General features: G+C 37.4%; 1 protein-coding gene across 2 annotated transcripts in view; it reads right to left on the reverse strand.

The window, feature by feature from the left end:
• LOC127642963 (regulator of G-protein signaling 3-like) overlaps positions 1-17,567 on the reverse strand; it is a 52,644-nt gene that overhangs the window by 34,206 nt on the left and 871 nt on the right. Inside the window, exons 2-10 of one of the 2 annotated variants that reach the window (XM_052125435.1) lie at positions 15,959-16,138; positions 15,279-15,439; positions 10,910-10,960; positions 10,378-10,436; positions 9,452-9,546; positions 9,043-9,111; positions 8,234-8,294; positions 6,113-6,203; positions 3,258-3,325 (exon numbers count right to left, since the gene is read on the reverse strand). In XM_052125435.1, coding sequence (XP_051981395.1) covers positions 3,258-3,325; positions 6,113-6,203; positions 8,234-8,294; positions 9,043-9,111; positions 9,452-9,546; positions 10,378-10,436; positions 10,910-10,960; positions 15,279-15,439; positions 15,959-16,138 — 835 coding nt within the window. Of the gene's footprint in view, positions 1-297; positions 446-3,257; positions 3,326-6,112; positions 6,204-8,233; positions 8,295-9,042; positions 9,112-9,451; positions 9,547-10,377; positions 10,437-10,909; positions 10,961-15,278; positions 15,440-15,958; positions 16,139-17,567 lie in introns of those variants that run through there. The other variant, XM_052125436.1, reaches the window with a different exon arrangement.

Here is a 17,567-nt window from a genome sequence, read left to right on the forward strand (position 1 = left end):
GGTTTTTCCACAGTACACTCATTACAAGGACGCTGAAGCAACCCAAGTGCCTAGCCCAAAGGTGAAAGCTCATGGATCACCCACTGTGGAGTTCAAACCTGCATCATTTCAGCTCTTTACCTTTAGGCTTCACAGCCACACAGTTAACTAACACAAACAATACAATCCCAAAACATCAGTTGGACAAAACCTGACATTCCTGCCGAATATCTCAGACTGAACCCGACAGAACTCCTTAAAAACTCCAAAACCAAATACATTCACTCGCAACAAGCCAGTTAAAGTAACGGAACAAACCTGTGGCAAGTTTCGTTCGATGCAGAGCCTGCACAGTCCGTGGATAGTATGCATAGCTCACCCTATGTGCATCCACCTACATCTACGACTCTTAGTGTCCTGAGTAAAAGTCACACAGGTGATGATGCTTCCCTTCGTTGTTGCTCTATTGTGGCTATGCATGCCCACTCATGGGAACTGCTCTGAGCAGAAGAATTACAGGAAACAACCTTCCAACCCCCCAGTCAGTAGCCAGGCAGTATGTCTGCTCTCGATAAGCCAACATGTTTCCTGAGTAGCTCCCAACTGTAGTGGCTGAACTCACTCTCTCTCTCTGCATTGAGATGGAGCTCACACAGATAGGCTTGATTTCGTGTAAACACCAATATTCATCATGAGCCAGAGACATTAATGTGTGCTAGATGTTTGTTTAATGAAAAGTAGGACCATAGACTGAAAAACATGGAGGATGTCCAGCCTTTGAACAACACGTAGATGCACAAAAACAGTTTCAAAATGTCTGAAAACCACAATTTTAAAACACAACTAGAATAGTATCTGTGTAGAAAGCAGCACGATTAGGTAAAGATGTAAACAGACATGATTAGGAAAAATAATTGGTCATTAAAAAAATCCATATTGATTGAACACTAAACTGAATATTAGGAATTCCCCCTCAATGTCTATCATGGTTAAAGCCCTGCAATCAGGTCATTTCTTTTAGAAAATGGACATTTACAAACTCTAAAACATTTTTTTGGCAGATGTTTTTATTCAAAGCGACTTACAGTGCACTTATTACAGGGACAATCCCCCCGGAGCAACCTGGAGTTAAGTGCCTTGCTCAAGGACACAATGGTGGTCTTTGACTATGACTCATGCACTATATCCCAAGTCTTCTGTAGACATCGATCACTTTGCACACTATACCAATGATTTCATTTCATTTGATTTGAGAGTGAAAAATGACTTGAATTTCATTCACACAAAGCGATTTTATGGCTTCAGAAGACTTGGGATATAGTGCATGAGTTGTATCAATTACTTTTATTATGATTTTTTTTATTTGTTTTCCTGTTTCAAGCTAGAGAGACTGAAGTCACTATTCACTTTCATTATATGGTGAATAAACCCTGTAAAGACATTTGAAAATTCACCTTTCACGCAACAAACAAAGTCATATTGGTTTGGAACAACATGAGGGTGAGCCAACGATGTCAGAATGAACCATCCCTTTACTGTAAGATCACAACTGTACAATTTCAATTTTTACAGTGATACTTCACCACTTACAAACCCCCCATTACTAGAAACCCTGGATAGCCACTGAAATATTTAGAAAAATGGATTTCGGGAAACGAGGAAGGAAACAAAATCACAATCTGCAGCGTATTTGACCAGCCTCCACGTAAAAATTTAGGGAACAAGCAAGAGTGTCAGCTAGACGGGAATCAAAGATAAATTATAAACACAGAGCCGGATTGGGCTTCCTATTACAGCCACTTTCTTGGCTTTTCCCGTTTCCCAGCTTTGTCTGAGGAGAACAGAGCAGGCGGAGAACAGTCCTGGGAAAAGTTGCTCACTAAAGTTGATGGGAGGGTTTGAAGAGAGTGTGTGTGTGTGTGTGTGTGTGTGTGTGTGTGTGTGTGTGTGTGTGTGTGTGTGTGTGTGTGTGTGTGTGTGTGTGTCGGAGGTGTGGGTTGATGGCTGGACACAATCATGCAAAATCCAAAACACATCCTCATATATCTACAGTCCGTATCATTAGTGCATGCAACAGAGGCACTTGTATTTCTGAGCCGATGGAGTCTGTAGCATCACTGCATGTTTGCATGCAGCCTGTCAATTTAAGCTCTCTCCACTGAAAACACATTCAAAATGCCGGCACTTTAAACGAATCTGCATTTCTTACCTTAAGATTTCAGATATTTTTCCTGACAAAACAGTGTGGTTAAATCCCATCAGATAGGGCGGTTACAACAGCACCGAAGAATTCCGAGAAATCAAATATAAAATGTAGGAAATTGCATTATTCCAGAGCTCAATTTATGAACAGCGATGTTTCCTCTTCACTGAAAAAAGTTAACCTAAAAATGTGCTTTATGTTGGAACATCTTAATTATTCAAGCAAACATATTAAACACAAATATTTAACAAATCTGATTCTAAGAATTAGATCAGGTAGAAACAGCTCATGGCAGGTTACCACTTTTACTGTGTTCCCTGTGCTTACTAAAGAATGCTTATGGGCTGTAACATTCCAGAGTCATCAATATTTTAAATATCTCTCTTGTTTTTACAGATTACACAACATTTAAAATTCACAACATATAAACAACATTAAACAACATTAAAATTCCAGCAATGCATAAGTCTCAAAAGACATCCTACACTGTATAACATGAAACCATGCAGATGTACCTTATTCACGTCAAAAATATCATTTAATATGAGTGAGTGAACCTGACTATTTTAGGCTACATCACTGATAGTAATTGTATATGGGTCAGATCAAGCTGAAATACCTCCTCTACCCAATTTGACCAATACAAATGAATTTAATTATTGTAACCTAATTCAGTCAGGTGGATATGCTCATATATATTTACACATAAATAATAATTTTGACTTGAATAAAACCAGTTAATTTATGTTACCATAAAAAGCACTTTTTATTTTACTTTACCTAACAACACTAAAATTGGTAACCTGGAATTGTTACCGTAAAGTGCTATTTCTACCTGATCTGATCATTAAAATTAGTTTTGTTAACCTAATGTAGTCGGGTTGATTCAGTGATTCTATAAGTAATATTTTTGAGTTGACCAAAGCCAGTTGATTTAATGTTATCACATGAAGCAGATTTTTTGATTTAAACAGTATTAGTATGAAAATTCTACTTACACATTTATTTATTTTAATCAAACCCTTAAAAAAAAAATTTCATATCAAATATCATTTCAAATTCAAATTACACTTACCGTATATGACTGCATATTTTCTGGACTTGTGGTCTCACGTCCAGCTTCATAGTTGGACACGGCGGCTTCTGAAAGATACACAAGAGAGTCCCACGAGTCCCAGGATGACAGATTGCTCTTTGAGTACATCATAGCCCTGGGTAAAATTCTCTCTCTACCCTGATACTCTTCCAGCAGAAGAAAGAGGACAGCAGAACCTGGTCAGCACCGTCTGCAGGCTTCAAATTAAAGTGACATGGTCTGCACCATGATGAACTAAGCCTGCATCCATGTGACACAGTGCTCACTACCCCAGAAAAGAGAGGGGGGGGTGTGAGATTGAAAGAGAAAGAGCAAGAAATCTACTCCCCTAAAAGCATTGCCCCCACCCTAACAACCAGCGACAGGCTCCCCTACTTTGTAACCATAGAGATTACACTCACAGGAAATAATGTCTTTTTAAACATTCTTCATGAAAACAGCATTCAAGAGGGACACAATACAGCTGGCTCTCACTCTTAAAGTCAGCACAGTGCCCTGACTCACGCCCTCTCTCTCTCTCTCTCTTGCTCTCTCTCTCCTTCTTTACCCCCACCTCTCTCTCCCTAATCAAACTTAATCTCGGCTGAATTTCTCAGACGGCACACATGTCCTTCCATTCACATCCCAGGAGCTTCCTTTTGTGAGTTGGAATTAAGATGATCACTTACATGCAATGAACAAAATGCCCATTCAAATCTGTCCTGATATTTCAAATGCTTTCTTGGTAAAGGTCATTATAAGAAATTGCATTGGGAGGGAGGGAAGATCTCTTAAGTGGATTTAAACTGACTTAGACACGGCATGACGCTTTAGCCTTTTAATTCTCATCCCATTCCAACAGCTCATCACAACGCACAGTGAGCTGGCCCCCGGCCTCCAGCTCTTTGCTACTTTTCTCAGCAGAGATGCTGTAAGTTTCAACACCAAGCCCTCTTTACCCCCCTTAAAAGTACAAGGCAATGTTTGTTAATTTGACAAAGCATTTTCTGAGTAAGTAAAGACATGCAAATTCCATTTAAAGCACCTGGTTGAATGCAAAAGTAACTTTCATTGACTTAAAGGGTTAGTTTAACAATAAATAAAAGTGATGTCATCATTTACACACAATCATGTTGATCAAAACCTGAATGACTTTATATTTTCTTGTGTAATGTTTAACCGAATGTTCGAGTTGCTCTCTTCAACACAATGAAAGTGGATGGTGACTATAGGAGGCCAAGCTTCAAAAAGCACAAAAACATAGTCCATGACTCATGCACTATATTCTTCTGAGGCCAGATGATAATTTTGGGTAAGGAAAAGACTGAAATTTAAGTTGTTATACTGAAAATCTTAACATTAATATCTTCTTTGCAAGCCGGAGTCACCATTCACTTACCTTGTAGGGAAAGGAGCAGCTTGGACATTCTGCTATATAAAAATCATCTTGTTTATAACAAAATGAAAGTTTGTAACAAATTTAGGGTGAGTATAGGTTGACAGAATATTGTTACTAAAAGGAATTGTCCAGAACAAAAATGAAAATCCCCTCATCATTTACTCTCCCACATGCTGTACCAGATGTGAATGATTTCTTTTGCAGATTGAAATAAAAGATTTTAAGAAGAATATTTCAGATCTGTATGTCGTTACAATTCAGGTGAATGGTGACAAGGTAGCATACAAGTAATTCATAAAGGCCTGGGTATACTTAGTTTTTCTGCATTCCGGAACAGATCTCGCCGAGCCGACCGTGTTGCCTTTTAGAGTACACTCTTCTGACCGTGAGTGAATATGAATGCCTTCGACGCATACTCACTACATCTGCTTTGTGGTACTCTTTTAGTTCAGTAAATGGCCTGCACATGCGCCAATGATGTGCACAGACGAGGATCACGTCCGCAGGTCAAGAAAATCTTGGCCGTGCACAGTCAAGCCACGCAGACTGTGCTGAGGACGAAATTGGCATCATGCCTACTGTGATCAGCAACGTGGACAACTGAAGTATACACAGGCCTTAAGACTCCAATGGCTAAATGCATATCTTCAATAGCGATATGATATGCTGTGGGTGAGAAACAGATCAAAAAGTAATTTTTTTACTATAAATCTCCTCTTTCACATTCTTTGTGCAAATCACCACCTACTGGTTGTGGCTGGTCAAAGGTGGAGATTTATAGTGAAAAAAAGGACTTAAATATTGATCTGTTTCTCACACACAACTATCATATCTCTTCAGAAGACATGGATGAAACCTCTCAAATCTTATGGATTACTGTTCTACTGCCTTGATGTGATTTTTGGAGCTTCAAAAGTCTGGTCACCATTAGCTTGCATGGTATCGACCTACAGAGCAGAAATATTCTTCTAAAATTCTTCATTTGTGTTCTGCAGAAGAAAGAAAGTCATACACATCTGGGATAGTATGAGGATGAGTAAATGATGAGAGAATTTTCATTTTGGTGTCAAATAACCCTCTAAAATGCCATTGGACCTGCTAACTTTAGTTTATTGATGTTAGAAATATTCAACAAACGTATCCATGATCACTCATTCTACTGTTGCTGAGAAGAAAACAATTATCAAGTGGAATTTTTTCAGCTTAATTTACTTATGTACATTAATGTCGTTTCATTATCGTTTCATGTCGTTTCAAACCTGTATGCCCTACTCTATTTTGTGGAACACAAAAAGAACAGTCTAGCAGAATGTCCAATGTTGCTCTTTTCCATAATAAAACTACAGCTGCACCTGGCAGAGCAGCTCCTTTTATGTACCATGGAAGAAAGAAAGTCATATGGTCTTGGTACAACAAGACCAAGGAGAGAGAGGCAGAAACCAGCATTAAATCTCACCAGCGGTCTGTCTGATGCGACGTGAGGCCACTTTCAGATGTTTGCTCCTGCCCAGCTCTTCTCCCAGGAGATAATACCAGCCCCTGATCTCCTGTCAGTAGAAAATGTGGAAAATACAGTCAGATAGAGAGAGGGAGAGACGGCAAGCAGCAGCTATGGGAAGAAGCTCCTCTTTCCCTGCAAGGTTTTTCACAATCCCAATATCTGTTGACTTGTTCATGCATCCCTCATAGGAACAGACCCTGTAGTAGTCCCAGCTCTTAACACTGTGTGTGTGTGTGAGTTTGTGCATGTTTCTGAGACCATTGCCCATCAGCAGCTGATGCCCCTTTTTCTTTCCTGCTCATCCGGAAGGAAGCGTGTTATATAAAACATCTATCCGCCTTAATAACATTTTTCAGAAATGATCACCATCTGAGAAATATTCAGTGTCTTATTTGATAATCCATGTGCACTCCTGCCTTTGACAGCAGGACAAAATTCAAAGGAACAATGACATCAGATGTGATATTTCAGTCTTTTCCAGGCAAGCATGCACAATGCAGTATGCCAGTATGTTTGCAGTGTGCTGCTCTTAGTAATTGTAGGTCATTTTTCAAGCTTCAGTAAGCAGTCCAATTGCCACTAGCCCCACTGCATAATTAGATGATGGTGTGGAGGAAAAGTGTTGCCAAGGGAAGAATGAAGTGAAAAGGAATAGTTTTAGAAAACAAGAAATTACATAAAACTAGGCTTTATTGACGAAGTTGTCTTACAATTAAAACACCTTTTTGGTTCAATAACGGATGTTATATTGCTCTCTTGGCAGTCAGTTTCCTAATATCCCACTTTTTGCTTTCTTTTCTGGTCACACTTCAGATAAAAGTTGTCTTGGTATAGTGAAAATGTATTCATTAAAAATTTGACAATTAAGTAATTGCAGTGTAATTATATTACATATGTACTGTGTAATACTAATTCCTTACATATACTTAACTATGTACATGTTTAGCTACACATGTACTTAACATGTAATTATCACGTGATGCCACTTGTAATCACACATTAATATTGCTTTTGAAATGTATATAAAAAATAATGCACACCCGAGGTGGTAATGCGGTCACGTGGTAGTTGCTAGTTCCGCTGCGTGTCATTACCGCTTTACCACCTTGGGTGTGCATTATATTTAAATAATTAAACGAGCCGGAGTAAATTATTTCTTACTTAATGCACTGCACATGTTATCATATACAACTTTTAATGTTAAAAATGTAATTGTATACACAGAAAGTAACATTAACCAAGATCAATAAACATTGAAAAGTAATGTTCATTGATGGTTCACGTGTTATTGTGTTCAGTAAGGGATCATTTAGAGTCAGTCGTTATTGCAAAATAAACCCTGACAGGATAGTTTGGACTAATTAAGTTATTATGTGAGATGAAAGAGACCACAGAGTCTGCAGAAACCATGAATTTACATTTATGCATTTGGCAGACGCTTTTATCCAAAGCGACTTCAGTGCACTTATTTCAGGGACAATCCCCCCGGAGCAACCTGGAGTTAAGTGCCTTGCTCAAGGACACAATGGTGGTAGCTGTGGGGCTCAAACCAACAACCTTCTGCTTAACAGTGTAGTGCTTTAGCCCGCTACACCACCACCACTCCATCTCGGGTTTGCGTTGGTTTTCTGTTGGGAGTTTATTTTGTGAAAATCAGTCTGGCTGCTCATTAATTATAATAAGACTACTTGCTAATTATATATAAAAAAATGTTTTAAATATTATGAAATAACACTTAGATGAAATTATTTTATTAGATCACTTGTAGAGATCGCAAAGTAAAATGAGAAGTAGGAAAGATGACTCGTAATAATGAATGACCGGTCTGATTTTTATCCTCGAATGTGCGGTCATTATTCAGAAATATCAACTGTATGGTGCAATTGACCAATCAGAATTGAGCATTCCAGAGGGCTGTGTTATATCTAATATTATCATACACTTCATTGTATAGTTTACCATAAATATTGTCCAACTCATTTTTATAGTGCTGCAGGTGAAGCATTATGGATAAATGTTCAGTGTGTACATGTGAACAGTGAACACTGAAAAGTCCATTGACAGAAGAATATTTACTTTAGATGAGGTGATGAGAGACTGGACGCCAAAACTCATACAGCCCAGGAAGTCACTGCGCCTGTGGGCACATTCAAACACTATAATACACAAAACCTCCATAAACATTTTTTATTATATATACAGTACTGTGCAAAAGTTTAGGTACTTGTGAAAATTGTTGCATAGTGAGGATGTCTTCGAAAATAATGACATAAATAGTTTTCATTTATCAATTAATGTCATACAAATTCCAGTAAACATAAAAAGCTAAATCAATATTCGGTGTGACCACCTTTGCATTTAATACAGCACCAATTCTCCTAAGTACACCAGGACACAATTTTTCTTGGTTGTTGGCAGATAGGATGTTCAAATCTTCTTGGAGAATTCACCACAGTTCTTCTATCTATTTCATCTGTCTCAATTGCTTCTGTCTCTTTATCCAATCTCAGACTGACATGATGTTCAGAGGGGGTCTCTGTGGGGGCCATGACATCTGTTGCAGGGCTCCCTGTTCTTCTATTCTAATCTTTTCTATTTGCAAAAGTAATGTTTGGGAGTCTAAAATGTACATTTCCTATTGACACACTAAAGCTGAAGGGACACAGCTGGTATACGTATAAAACACGTTTTACCTTGTTGTAACATCTAAATTAACTGGTTTGATTCTAGTCAAACATTATTTAACATCATTGAATCAACCTAAATACATTAGTTATACAAAACTAATTTTAAGGGTTAGATCAAGTACAAATAGCTCCTTAAAGTAACAATTACAGGATATTATGTTTTACAATATAAAAAAATGAAAGAATATAAAGTTTTACCTGGATATCCGATTTCGAATCCACACTGTTACCAACAGCCTCTTCTTATGATCGTCCTCACCCACATCTCTGGAACGTAAATGCATCACTTAAAATGCTCATTCATTAATGTCCAGCTTTATTCAACAACACAATGGCTTTCTCCTGCAAAGACTTCAAAAGTGTTTAGAGAGATATGCCTTGATTTAGCTAACAAAAGAGAGGCAGCAGACTCTTTTCAGGTCTTAAAGGCAGAAAGAATGATTGGGGTTAGGGAGCAAATAACGTTTATATAAATTATTCAACTACAGTATAAGATAATATGACACTCTTCATGATCTTCATTTAAAATCCCAGATCACAAAGCGCTCATTTTGAACATCAAACTTTTTTGTTTGCTGAACAATAAAACTACAAGAAAATCACTCACAACATAAAAGTCTCGTTGAAAACAGGACTTTTGCAGTCTAGAACGGTCCTGGTCTTCCATCGCTTGCTGTGGTCAACATCTGGAGCAATGGCTATCTGAAATGTGCAAAAAACATGGGTTAGCGGTTCTTATCAAGTTCATTAGTTTAACATTGCTAGAGGACATTTTCATCATATATGGAGGGAAAATCAATCAACACTTGTATCTGAATGCAAGTGGACAGCTGCCAACACAACTGATGCTTTCGCATGCCTGAAATCTGCCTGAGATGGCATGATCATGGGTTCATTTGAAGGGCAGACATCCACAGGGAATTATGTGACAAATAATGACAAAAACAATATCACATCATCACCTACATGGGAACAGGACAGTTATTGTTGTTTCTCTATTGAAATATTGGCTCTGAGCTGTGGTGCAGTGGGTAGTGCACATGCTCTTGACATATGAAAATCATTGACTCATGGAGACCTGGTTTTGGATTCGGTCTGTCCTGATTCCATTCCCCCTTTCTCTCCACCTACTTTCCCATCTACTCTGTAAGAACTTGGTTGATATCTATAAATAAAATAAAATCGCCTATTTTTAAGATACATCACATATTTCAATTTCATAACAAAACTCCATCAAATTGAACTGTCATTTTTAACTAAATGTAATCAATAAAACTTAAAAAAATATATATATATGTTTTAAAGATTACTCAATTCAAATTGAAGGAATGTTGTTATGAAACTGAAATGAGTCAATCTTAAAATTATGAGTGTATAAAAAGGCAAAAAGTGCAGAAATAAAAATATTTTAATTTAATTATTATAATTTTTTTTTTTTGTTAGGCTCCATCTTAGTCAGATGAGCTTATGTGCCATGCCACATATTGCCTGCAGAGTCATAAAAACACACTGCTTATATGTTAAAGTGCCCACCTTGATATATGAGTCACTTGGTCTATACTCTCCTCCCATGAGTCCCCTTGCTTCCAAAACTGTGAAAGACATCAGTGAATGACAACATTAGTGAAAATACTGCCTGTAGTGTAAAAAGTGGATATACTTTTATAAGTCTTTCATTGTCATTTGCACAGATCACACATGGTGGAAAATGAGCATTGAAATTTGCGAGTTAGGCTCTGTTAAAAAAGTAAATACAACAACAATGTAATGACAAATACTTGTTTGGATATATATGCATTTGTTACCTTTTTTCTACATTAAGTCTTTTCTACAGAAATCAGGCTGACTGAATTAAAACCTCTTCATATGGATGTTTACATTTTTATACTGTAAGGGATTCAGACTGTTGTTTAGAAATTAAAGTCTAAATGTTTCCTGTATGAAATCATTGTAAGCACAACCTATAAATACAAAAAATGTATAGCTGTATGAGAAGAGCTTTATTTACAGCAAACAATCTGTTAAAAAACACAAAAACAGTTTACAGACATGTAATAATGCTTACTTCGAACATAGAGCACCCCATTGCCAGGAGTAACTGTCAGTTTCAGTTGACCTGTGAACAATGAGCGAAAAAAATGATTTTATACACAAGATACAAAAAACAATTATATAAAGAGTTCACACACCGTTTGACCCCATGAATTTCTATGACTCATAAAAAACAAATTCTCCACAATTTGGAATGCCCAATTCCCAATGCGCTCTAAATCCTCGTGCTCAAGGACTCACCTCAATTTGGCTGGCGGAGGACGAATCTCAATTGGCTCCGCATCTTATCATGTGGCTTATTGAGCGTGTTACCGCACTGACGTAGTGCGTGTGGAGGCTTCACGCTATTTTCCATGGCATCCACGCACAACTCACCACGCGCCCCACCAAGAGCGAGAACCACATTATAGTGACCATGAGGAGGTTACCCCATGTGACTCTACCCTCCTGAGTGACCTGGCTGGAATCAAGGGACTCCAGGGGTGATAGTCTGTGTCTTTACTCGCTGAGCTACCCAGGCCCCCTGACTCTTATCATTTTATAAAGACTGCACTCACAAAAAGCTTTTTCTAGCAGATTAGAGCTGTGCATTTTCACCATATTAATTTCCATGACTTCCATTATACTAGTTTAAAATTCTGATATTTCCAGGTTTTCCAAAGTTTTCCCAAACTTTTGTGTAAATTATTAGAGCATCTCTTAAGATAAAACTCCTGCTGGTTTCACTAATATGTAAACTGGCACACATATTTCCTTCAGAACATCAACAACAAACAGGTCATCTTGTGCCACAACGATATGTGCAGTCAAACAAGCGAATGTTAGTCTTTGCCTCAAGATGCATTTAACATCAAACAAACAACGTATTGAGCGTCTCAACTCATTTACATCACACGTGAAGTATTTAAAAATGTGTAAATACATTATTAAAGCATAGCAAGAAAAAACAGGCTTACATTTCAACCGCCATTTCATTTTGAACAGCTGATTAGACAGGAAGAGCTGTGATTGGTCAGAGAATAGCGCTGATGAATGAAGTGAAAGGGGGTGGGAGGCCAAGTCCACCTGCTGTATAATAATACACAATACCTTTGACTAAAGTTGCTCTTTTGGGCTGATCTGAAATCAGATTTTAGATTTCAGATCAGGTTTCTCTTATAATGTGTTTGAGCTCACTTTAGCAAATAGTCTCAGAAAACAAAAGTACACAAACATCTTGGACTACCCCTCTCCTTTCTAACAAAACATACAAAACAAGCACAACATTAAATATAACTCAATGCAATGATCAGATTTAGGATCAATCCTACAAAAAAGTTTGGATGCATATTATGCATTAACTGCAGACTTTGTCAACCTTCCTGATGTCTTATAGACAACTTATGCCTTGAAAATACAAATATGTTATTCTTGTAATGAAAACCCTTTTCTCCTTAGGACAGAAAGCTGCTCTCAAAGAATCTACTGCCAAAATACATCTTATTGTTGTAAAAGCAGCCTTAAGGACAAGCATTTGTTCTTGTCCGTTAAAGGACTTTAATCTCTAAGAGTCATTCATTGACAGACCATGCAGGAAATTAAACAGTCATTGCCTCATTAATTTCTAGATCTGGCTATCCATCTCCAGAGGTTAAATCCAGATTTCACTGGTGGCCAGCTGCTGCCTGCTGTGTAATCATACTAGCTGGACTCAAAATAACTCAAAATGTCATTATCCTTCATGTGGCTGTGGATGGTATGCATCCCTCCACAAGAGCAAAACCATTTTGACTGCATAAAGAATTTCCTAGCCTCCTTCGGGAAAGAGAAGCCATGGAAAATGCATGCAACTCAACATTCACGCAGACAAAAATAACAATAAACCGCTGGCAGCGGCGCATGCTGTAATGCAGTCAAATTAATTCAAAATAAAAAAATTGTAACAGGCAAAAAAAATTATAAAGCTTATCACTGTGTTTGACTTTGTGAGATCACTGAGATGGGACACCTGAACCCCAGATTTTATATTTCATTCTACAAATTTCAGGAGGAATTTACTGATGTGCAACCACTGTCCTTTCAGTAAGCACAAATGTTTTGAGCAGAATATATAGAAATAGGGATCCATACCATAAAAAGTTTATGTAATGGAATGCTTTCTAAATTAAAGTATTGAAAATGATATACAGTATACTTATACTACAGGTGCATGCATAATTTTGAGCTATTCACAAAGCTTTACAATGTTATGAAGACATTTATGATTGCTATGTTTAGCAGTAAGGGCTTAAATGTACAGTGTACATGCTGTGCGGAATACTGAATCCCTCAGTCTGCTCTCGACTTCACCTTCCACTACCAGTGTGCATGGTGAATGAACCAGAAGTAATTACAGCCATGGCTTTTACTTATTATTTGATCAGATATATTTTTTATTTATATATTATTTACTATGTTTTTTATTTGCAATTTTTATTGCAAATATCTATATTTATTTACACAACTAAATGCTACAACAATGTAGGCAGCATACAATTGTTTTAAACGGTTATCATAAATTGTATTCAGTAAGCATGCGTTGCATTACAAACAATGCTCTGAGAATCTAAACACTGTCATATAGTGGCTCCAAGTGTAAAACATTATTGTAATGAATGTTCACTCATCTCCATAAGAATCGTCACCAACAAAAATACTGCATGTGTGATTAAAGGGATAGTTCACCCAAAATGAAAATTCCCTTATTATTTACACACCCTCATGATACCCCAGGTGTGTATGACTTTCTTTCTTCACCAGAACATATTTGAAGAAAATTAGAAAAATATCTTAGTTCTGTAGGTCCTTAAAATGCAAGTGAATGGAGAGTTTTCTTTTGAAGCTCCAATAATCACAGACAGTCAGCATAAACATCATCGATATGACTCTAGCAGTTAAATTAATTTCTTCTAACGTGATAAGATCGCTTTTGGTGCGAAAAAGATCAATATTTAAGTACTTTTTAACTATAAACCATTGCTTCAGTTAGGCTTCACAAGAGGGTGGAGATCAAGTGGTCTCTCCTGAGATGTATTTGCGTTGCCATGATACGCATGTAATCTCACGTTCTCCTCTCGGTTGAGACAGCCACACACATACACAGTATTGTGAGTAAAGAAACAGATAAATACAGATCCAAACTCACGTGCCAAACCGTTTACGTCACACGCGCATACCGCTGCAGACCGGAAGCAATGATTTAAGGCCTCGTTATACTTCCGTAGAAGTCCTTCATCATTCTTCCTTCAGGGGTAAAAAGAAGTTCTAAACAGCAAAGCAACGGTATACTGTTTCCGAACATTCAGACACCCACCACACCAAAGTGGGAGACATTTAGAAGTGCATTTAAATATGAGGACGCTACATGTAAACCGTGTTATCAATGACCTTATGATAAAAAATTAAGCTGTTTATTTAAAAGAAGCTGTTTTAACCACTTGATGATGATTTAAAGTTTATATACAGTAGAAAGAGTTTCATTTGTCTTGATTACATTATGAATTAATGACGCTAATGCGCTAACATGCTACACGCAGCCATAATATGCACCGGTTACACTGTTATTGTAACTTATTATGACACTGTGTGTGTTAATGTGCAGAACAATGACGACAGAGGCATATCTTACTTTAGACAGGTCTGTGAATGGCTTTTGCTGCAGATGAGTGAATGGGCACTTGAGAGTATTTGAGAAGGTTTGATTCCTATAGTAGACTAAAAGAAGAACAAAATGCCTAATCGAATGATCGTACTTACGTAGGTACATTTGCACCAGCTCGCTAATAACTCTGTACATCGCTGTGTTCGTGTGGACTGAATTTGACTCACTGAACAACTTGGTGGGTGGAGCTCTAGGTCACACAGTAAGTTGTTTAGCAGCCGATCCGAATTTTTCCTAAAAGTTTGCCCCAGCGAGCTGTTACAAACCACCGAAACGAATGCAAAAACACCTTTTAGGCCAGATTTTGATCTAAATTACATCACGCCTGTTCGTTCTTCGATTTCGTAGGAAGTATATTGAGGCCTTTAAAGTTAAAAAAGTGCTTAAATATTGATCTTTTTTGCACCAAAAGTGATCGTGATGCTTTAGAAGACATTCATTGAACAGCTGGTGTCATATGGATGACATTTATGCTGACAGTCTGTGATTTTTGGAGCTTCAAAAATCAGATCACCATCCACTTGCATTTTAAGGACCTACTGAGCTAAGATATTTTTCTTCAAATGTGTTCTGGTGAAGAAAGAAAGTCATACACACCTGGGATATTATGGGGGTGAGTAAATAATGAGAGAATTTTCATTTTTGGGTGAACAATCCCTGTGTGACTCAGTAACAAATGCTTGGGGAAAGATGAATCTTTTACCTTTTCCTCTGAAACCAGAAGGGTGAATCTTCCTCCTCTTCTTGCGAGCCATTTCTGTATTGTTAATAACTGTGGTTTTGACCACTGCTGCCACTTTAACCTGTGCAGATGTACTTTGGCTGAGAGCGTTGCCCCAATCTTTCTCATTTGGCCATCCAGTACTGACAATACAGAAATCACAGGAAGAAATAACAGCATGAGGAAAAAATACAACTGTGTGTCTACTTAAATGTTCTTCAATGTGACACTTTCTATATGAATGAGACTGATTCTATTGTATGAGAGCAAATTAACTGTCACCCACAACATTCATGCTTTTTGCTTATTTTTAAATAGTGACTTTAACATTAATTACATTTCCATTTATTCATTTAGCAGATGCTTTTATCCAACACAGATTTAAATAATAATATTCAACCAGCAGTAATTAACCAAAGAGAAAACAAAATACAAGCACATACCATTATAAATATCAGCAGTTGTGTACGTGCAGAAAGTTAGTTATTAATTATTGCTAACATGGTTGATCATACATAGATGACGTATTGTTCCATTCACTGGTATAGCCGGGCTAAACGGTGTATGGTTTGTTTTGATGTGGTCACGCAGCATTAAACAGAAATGTTCAGTTCATGTCATACGTTTATGTCACAAGCCTCAAAGACACAGAGGTTCTTTACTTTGCCTGTTGGCTGGGTGCCAGTGCCCTTTTGTCCCTGACAGATCTGATGTGTCCCGTCGAAGATCTCCTCTCTCTGCTGTCTGTAAGCCTGGTTCTCTCTCTGCAAGGCTTCTTTGTTGATGGGCCCTTGGGGAGGGATGGATCCTGTAGCCAAAGGGATTCCCTGTGAAGTCTCTTCCTGAGGGAACAGCCAGAGGTGTTTATGTGTTTGGCACATGAAATCTGAAGACAGAGTGATAGACAAGTGTACCCCGCAGGAGGCACTGAAATTATCTTAATCCACAGACAATTATGCAAGAGCTGGACAGCCATAACAGCCACGCTATTATAACACACATTTTATCTGAAGTCGTTTAAGTTATTCCTAATATTGTTTATGTGTACACTCTAAATGTTGTTAATTTGCTAATTTATAAATCATTTAACAACAAGGAATGCCCCTCATTAAGTTTAATTAAGGCATTCTGGACAAGTTGAAGGGAAATTCTTCTGACAGCTCAGCAGGCAATCAGGTGCTTGCAAGAGTGAGAGGTCGGAGACACTGTTTAATCCAGTACAAACAATTTGATCTTTCAGACATTCTGGGTGACATGTAATGTAGATTCATATTAAGTTGCTATTCATTACTTAAATATTTTTTTACTTACTTTACTTAAGTACCTCTTAAAGGTATTAAATGTGTATTTTAATACATTATTAAGAAATTTAGGCTACAGTAGCCCCAAACATTTGGACACTTGGGTGAACAAATGTATAAATGTCTTTACGTCAGAGGTGACAAAATATAAAACCAGTGGCATTCTTTTTAAAGGAAATAACACAAGCATATGTTTAAGCTAAACACCCCCTTCAAAACAAATAACATAAAAAATGTATAGGTTTTAAATTATACAAAAAATGTATATACTGTTAAAAATCAATAATCTGGGACATGTCCTTGTGATGAACTGTTGTTGATTTGCTTAGGCACTGACTTCATAAATTTACTCAAATTGACCTTGTGACACGTTGGTTTAAAGCGACAGTTCACCCACAAATGAAAATTCTCTCATCATTTACTAACCCTCATGCATCCCAGATGTATAAGACTTTCTTTCTTCAGCAGAACATAAATGAAGAAATGAAGACTATTTCAGCTCTGTAGGTCCATTCAATGCAAGTAAATGGTGCTGGCCAGAACTTTGAAGCTCAAAAAAGCACATACAGGCAGCATAAAAGTAATTCACAAGACTCCAGTGGTCTAATCATTGTCTTCAGAACCGATATGATAGGTGTGGGTGAGAAACATATATATATATTTCAGTCTTTTTTTATACTATAAATCTCCACTTTCACTTCCACATTCTTCTTGTGTTTTGCATTCGTCGTGCATATCGCCAGCTACTGGGCAGGGAGGAGAAATGATTGTAAAAAGGACTTAAAAATGTATCTGTGTCTCACCCACGCCTATCATATCACTTCTGAAGATATGGATAAAACCAATGGAGTCTTATGAATTTATTTTATGCTGAGTTTATGTGTTTTTTAAGCTTCAAAGTTCTGGTCACCTACAGAGCTGAGCTATTCTTCTAAAAATCTTAATTTGTGTTCTGCAGAAGAAAGAAAGA

The sequence above is a fragment of the Xyrauchen texanus genome, chromosome 4, assembly GCF_025860055.1.
Source record: "Xyrauchen texanus isolate HMW12.3.18 chromosome 4, RBS_HiC_50CHRs, whole genome shotgun sequence".
NCBI lineage: Eukaryota > Metazoa > Chordata > Actinopteri > Cypriniformes > Catostomidae > Xyrauchen > Xyrauchen texanus.